Below are 6,677 nucleotides of genomic sequence, written 5' to 3'. Positions count from 1 at the left end.
GGGTTTCACCATGTTGGCCAGGCTGGTCTCGAACTCCTGACCTCCAGTGATCTGCTCGCCTCAGTCTCCCAAAGTGCTGGGATTACAGGCATGAGCCACCGTGCCCAGCCATGCCTATCTAATTTTTGCATTTTTAGTAGAGATGGGATTTTACTATGTTGGCCAGGCTGGTCTCAAACTCCTGACTTCAGGTGATCCGCCCACCTCGCCCACCTTGCAATTACTTTTAATAGCAAAACCCATGATTACTTTTGCACCACCTGTAAATATGTTTTCTTTTCCTTATAATATTCTTAATAACATTTTCTTTTCTCTAGCTTACTTTATTGTAAGAATATAGTATATAATACACATAACATATTAAATATGTATTAATTGACTGTTTCTGTTATTAGTAAGGCTTCCAGTCAACAGTAGGCTATCAGTAGTTAAGTTTTGGGGGAGTCAAATGTTACACACAAATTTGTGACTTTGCAGAGAGCCAGTGCCCCTGACCCCTACGTTGTTCAAGGGTCAACTGTAAACAAACAAGAGGGACAACAAGCCTGAGTCATAGCTCCCTTAAATCATTCCTTTTATGAAGAAGGATGCGGATGGTGTGTCTGGCAGCAGGTCAAAGCAGAAGAGAGTCAAACTTTGGCTTTTGGGTTTTCGAAAGCTAAAATTCTGTATTTTCTTCAGCAGAAAAGAATACCAGAAGATACACATTCTATTTGTTTTCACAATGGACAAAAGAAACAGTGGCTGAAATGAATGACAGGCTGAAACAAAGTCCTACTTTCATAAGCACAGAGAAGACCTAATGCAGTCACTTCATAACTCAGAGAACATTCTTCTGCACAAATTTGTCAACTGCTGCCTAAGGTCCTCGCCGCATCCCCTGCCACCTGCAAGCACAAACCACCACTTCCCTGACGACAGAGCGCCTGACTGCCCTTCTCTATGGGAAGTGGAACCCAGACATTGGTGTCTCTTGTGTAGTAATCTCCCCTTCCCTGCAGTATCTGGATCTATCAAAAGCAAACGGATCCATTCCAAAAGCAGTGATACAGCCAATACCCCCAGAGGGCCTCATCACTAGGTTTTTTGATGCTCCAGTAACATATCACCTAGAAGCAACTGAACTCTAGGTCAGTCCTTACTTTCTGCAAGAGACCCTGTGTGTGGTATAAAAGGCGCTAGCTGAGAAGCTATGCATGAATCCTAGCTCTGCCACTCAAAATCTACTAAGAACCTACTATGGGCCAGATATCCTGCTGGGCATTATGATATAAAGGTGACAAGACACAGAAGGTGCCTGCTGTTACAGAGCTAAAACCCAAAGAACACTTCCATTGCCCCATTGTGCTAAATGACAGTGCCTACACCAAGTCATCTCAGAGGTTCTTTTTGACTATAAGGTGCTACAGTTTTACATCGAGATACAGCCCTGGTTGGCTACAATATCTGTGTGGCCTTTGGCAGTCTCCCTGGGACTTAGTTTCCTTATCTATAAAGCAAACGGTTTCTATTTGGAAATGTCTCCCTTTACCTTATGCAGCCACAGTGGGAGGTTTCCAGAATCGCTCTGCAGTGAGTTCTTCTGCTGAACAGCAGCCCAGCAATATGAATCCACAAAGGCAGCCTGACGCCAGGAGAAAGAACTTGGAGAGAAACAGCTTATCTGTGTACCTGAGAAGCAAAACAGATAGTTTCCAATGAATGAAAACACAGCTACCTGGACCCTTGTCCCCATCTCACATGTTTTTAGTTTTTTAGTTTTGTCTAAGTTAGGGAGGACCAGGACAGGAGGTGGAGATATTAGGACAGAACTAAAAATAAACACCCAAGTTCTTATTAAAACAAAAGATCGCAGACTGGTTTTGGCCAACACTGGTCATGACGGCAGCTTGGCCTCAGTTGGGGAAAAATTCTTAAAAGAAGTAGAACTACCATACAAAGAAAAAGGAAGCAGGAAAAGAACCAGACCTAAAATGCATGAGGCAAGCGTGCAGAGAGGTGGTTTAGTCTGGAGTAAGGATTGAGAAAAAGGAAAGGTTATGTGGGAGGGCCAGTGAGGCACCTGAATGCAGAAAATTGGACTAAAAAAAAAGTTCTTTTAGAACAAAGAAGCAAAGAACTATTAGCCTGAGGAAGAGAAAGCTGAAGGGAACATTTGGTAATAGAACACTGGATGGGAAATCAGTGGTTTTCTACCTCCTCTAACACTAAAGAAGAAACAGGCCTAAACTGCAGCCCAAGTGGTTTACATCAGGAAAGGAAATGCTCAAGACCGCAAACCTCCCAACAGCAGATGGGCGCTAGATGGGGAATGGGAAGACCTGGGTCCTGTCAGGGCTCTGCCGTTCACTCGCTCTTCTGGGAAGGGACTCTGGGACTTGTTTTTCTCCTCTGTAAACTGAAGACTACATCTCTCTGTAGATGCTACTGTCACATCTGTAAAACCTACCATTTGGAAGACTCTTTGTGCTCCTGACACACACAGGCCATGGAGGGAAACTGACCAATAGGATAGTAAGGCTCAGGCAGAGCCATGTCCTCCCGTTCCCACCAGTAGTAGCACAGGGGCTGGCGCTAAGCCTTGCCTGGCCCAGCCCTGATCCCCTGTCCCCACCTGGCACATTCAAAGGTGTGTGTGTCGCAGGCATAGGGGTCAGAGCTAAGGCTCCACGACAGGCACACTCTCTTCCACATCCAACACAGCCTGGGAGTGTGCTCAGTGACTGGGCTCTGACGTGAGTCATATTTAAATTTGACTCTGCCACTCTCAGCAGGGTGAGTCACAGCTGGTAAGTCATTAACTTTCCAAAGCCTGGGATCTCTAAAATAGGAATGACATTAATAGTGTATCCACATTACAGATTTGTTGTGGTGACTACAAAAAAAAAAAACAAAAAAAACTTGCTGCAGCACTTGCTAGGGTGTCTGGTTCCCAGAAGTTGCTGAATTAATGTTACATTTTTCTAGATGAAGTAACAAGCGGATTCTCATATTGCCTTAAAGACTGGGATGTGCCTACCATTCTCCCTTCCCACCCTATGGAGCAGGGATAGGGACAGTGGAAAGATACCGAACTGGACTTCCCTAATCCCTGGCACATAAAAGGCCTCAACACTCATCTTTGCCTGGGAAGGGGGTGGCCTTTATGCTTATGGTACAAGACATAAGCGGTGGGGATGTTGTCAGGAGAATGTATTCTTGTGGTAGGAGTGGTATGTGGCAACGCCCTGAGCACTTCTTCCCCATCAGGGGCTTGTGCACCCACAGACATCAAGAAAGGACTTCTCAGCAAAAGCCTTTGCAGGAAATCATCATGAAAAGTCACAAATATCAGCAAGTGTTCCATAAAGGGGTAGTTCCTGCCATTCAAGAATGGCTTAAATATGAGTGGGAGACAGGTAAGATATCTCAAGGTCCCTTCTGACTCTCTTATCCCATTAAACTTAAGTTCTTAGATTTTATTTAAAAAAAAAAAAAATGAGTAGTCCAGACAGCACAGGACTTGGGGCTAAGCTCACACAGCTCCTGCATCAGTGTGAAACGCTTCCTAAGCCAACCACCTACCAAGGCTTATGAGGGCAACAGCAAATACCCGAGGGGGACAGGCAGTCCTCAGGTTATAATTGGATGGTTTCTGGTAAGGTTGTTGATAAGCTGCTTGCTTGGGAACATCCGTCCAAGTACTTACTCGTGAAAATGAATAATGCTGTTATGATTTCACAAAAGCCTGCCTGGCCCAGAATGTTCCTTAGGCAAAGTCCTCACAATGCAAGTATCCAACATTTATTAACATTCTTTCTATAGGAAAGAATGCTTCAAGTCCTATATTGGGATCTCGAGGACCTCCCCCTCAAGGCAGTGGTAGAAACTCCTGGAGCAGAAATAACTACCCTTTTTTTTTTTTTTTGAGATGGAGTCTCGCTCTGTCGCTCAGGCTAGAGTGCAGTGGCACGATCCCGGCTCACTGCAAGATCCGCCTCCCGGGTTCACACCATTCTCCTGCCTCAGCCTCCCGAGTAGCTGGGACTACAGGCGCCTGCCACCAGGCCCAGCTACTTTTTTGTATTTTCAGTAGAGACGGGGTTTCACCGTATTAGCCAGGATGGTCTCGATCTCCTGACCTCGTGATCCACCCGCCTTGGCCTCCCAAAGTGCTGGGATTACAGGCGTGAGCCACCGTGCCCGGCCATAACTATACTTTGAAAAGCTTTTGCAAAAGAGGAAGAAGGAAAATATAAGAGAGAGAGGAGGGCAGAAACATGTGAAGCTCTTAATAAAAGGTCTTCATCTGGAATGGAAAGTCAGAAGAAAAGGCAGTGGGCAACTCATATTCACTAGACACCAACCAGCCCTTTAAACCATTACCTCATTTAAGCCTCACAACCAAATGGAGAGACAGATCATTACCTTCCTTTTCCCCTGGGGTAAACCAAAGCTCCAAGTAGTTCAGTAATCCCCTTGCCAAGCTAGTGAATGGTAGCAGCATTCATTTAAATCTGTATCCAACTCCCAGTTTCTCTCAGCACTCCTCTCTAAGCCAGTCACCACTGCAAGGCCACCCTGGAGGAGCTCCTGGGGACCAGGGCTTTGTTGGAATGGGGGTGGTCTAAGTAGGTGGTTCCTCCAGGTGGCCGGGAAGGGAAGAGCTTCCTGGGAAGGGTCAAGGGCAGACCTAGAAAAAGAAACACACCAATCCCCAGGTATCGGGTATTCCCAGGCCAGAAATGGGAAACAAAGTCAAGGACGTCAGGAGCCAGGCAGGGAGGAGCAGGCAACAAATGGGGAGAAAAGAGCAGGAGTGAAGAGGGGGGCAAAGCAGAAGGGTACAGGGGACCGGCACAGCCAGGCTCTGGGCCCACACCTTCACCCAGGCTGCCTAAAGGCACCTAAAGGCAGCAGGTTAGGGTGATCAGCTGCTGCCAAGGGGCCAGGAAGCTTGGGACAGGGACCATCGGGATGCATTTTTTCAAATGTACTTCCATATCCTCTATCTCATTTACTCATCAAGATAATATTGGGAGGTAAACACATTAGATCTTCGTGTGTTTTCCACATAGTCTCTGAGTCAGAAGGGCTTCCAGTCTCTCCCTTCTCCACCTGTTTAAATTGTTGCCAGGTTATTCACCCTAGAGCTCAGTTCTATCTTGCCACTCCTGGGGCTCAACATTTTTCAGTGGTTCCCCACTGTCTGGGTTACAAATCCAAATCAATGCTCCAATCCAACTCAATGAAGGCTGTGGCTTGTACAGGCCTGATATGCACTCAGATCTATGCCTGACATGATCCCCTCTGCCCGGAGGTCCTGTCGCCAGTACCTGCTTGTTAAGTCAATGCCCCATATACACCACGTTCCTCAATGGCTCATCTTTCAAAGCGCTGTTTAGGCATCACCCGCTTCACAAAGCTTCCTCCCCACTGACTTTCCACAGCGCTTTTCTGCACATCTTTAAATCAGAGATGTGCAGATAATCACTTTGAACCATGTTGCATAGACACCCACATATGTCCCATCTCCTCTAGTACTAGCTCAAGGTTTTACAGGCAAGACATACTCTGTCTCCGAACGTCATGCACCATCGTATACCAAGTAACATCTCTCTGATGCTTTGAAAGTTTCAAAGTACTATCATAAACACTATCTCAATTAATGTTAAAGTATCCCCCAAAGATATCACTGTACAACTTAATAGCTGAGAAAAGAGAATGCCATGAGATTCCCAGCCACAGCCCCATGCTGTCTACCACGATGTGTTAGCTTAACAAGTGTGTGCTACAATTTCTAGTGAACAGACTTTGCAAGATATGCACTGCCTTTTATTACTGTACAGAAAAGAAAGGAGTGTCAGGTTTATGCCAAGAACAACAAAGAATACTACTTCCACTTGGCTGAGAGTGCAGAGGCAGCTGTGGGCTTTACATTTATGTGTGTCTGGCCAAATATAATAAAAGATCACAAGGAGAAAACGTGTGCTCACAAGGCCCAGAGGAAGTAGCCACAACATCCACTAAATAAGCAATCCATGCCACAAACATCTCCCCATCCACCCTCCTCCAGGTGCCTTGACCTGGAGCCTAGGGTGCTGGTCACACCTTCTGCCTGAGCAGCAGTGCAGGTGGCTCTTGGTGTAGCATAGACCTGTACCTATAGCTGATTAGAGAGTAACACAGCCTAAAGAGAAATAGGACTGGGGCTGGGGTAAGCAAGTCAGAGGTTTCTCAAAGACACCACAGCAGGATGCTTCCCCATTCTTGTTCCACTTCAGCGGAGGGCTTTGGCTTACTTTCGCTATGATCTATGCCCCCATTTTTTTTGTTGTTCCTCTCTTTTAATATGCTTTCTTTCTTTTTCATGCGTTACTAACATGGGGTTAGGTCCTGCACCTAGGCAGGAGAAGAGAACTAACCCTTGCTGTGTACTTTCACCCCCATTTTATTTTGTTTTATATTTTATTATACTTTAAGTTCTAGGGTACCTGTGCACAACATGGAGGTTTGTTACATATGCATACATGTGCCAAGCTGGTGTGCTGTACCCATTAACTCATCATTTACATTAGGTATATCTCCTAATGCTATCCCTCCCCCCAACCCCCACCCCACGACAGGCCCCAGTATGTGGTGTTCCCCACCCTATGTCCAAGTGTTCTCATTGTTCAATTCCCACCTATAAGTGAGAA

The 6,677-nt window shown here is 46.0% G+C and overlaps 1 protein-coding gene across 2 annotated transcripts in view; it reads right to left on the bottom strand.

The window, feature by feature from the left end:
• Nucleotides 1-6,677, bottom strand: part of PANX1 (pannexin 1) — a 60,172-nt gene that overhangs the window by 22,286 nt on the left and 31,209 nt on the right. For both annotated transcript variants that reach the window (XM_011995019.1, XM_011995020.1), the window contains exon 2: nucleotides 1,532-1,671. In XM_011995019.1, the coding sequence (XP_011850409.1) occupies nucleotides 1,532-1,671 (140 nt within the window). The remainder of the gene's footprint in view (nucleotides 1-1,531; nucleotides 1,672-6,677) is intronic.

This window comes from Mandrillus leucophaeus, unplaced genomic scaffold (genome assembly GCF_000951045.1).
Source record: "Mandrillus leucophaeus isolate KB7577 unplaced genomic scaffold, Mleu.le_1.0 Scaffold465, whole genome shotgun sequence".
In the NCBI taxonomy this organism is placed as follows: Eukaryota; Metazoa; Chordata; class Mammalia; order Primates; family Cercopithecidae; genus Mandrillus; species Mandrillus leucophaeus.
The sequence above is the reverse complement of the archived record's forward strand: the minus strand, read 5'-3'. Positions and strand labels throughout refer to the sequence as shown.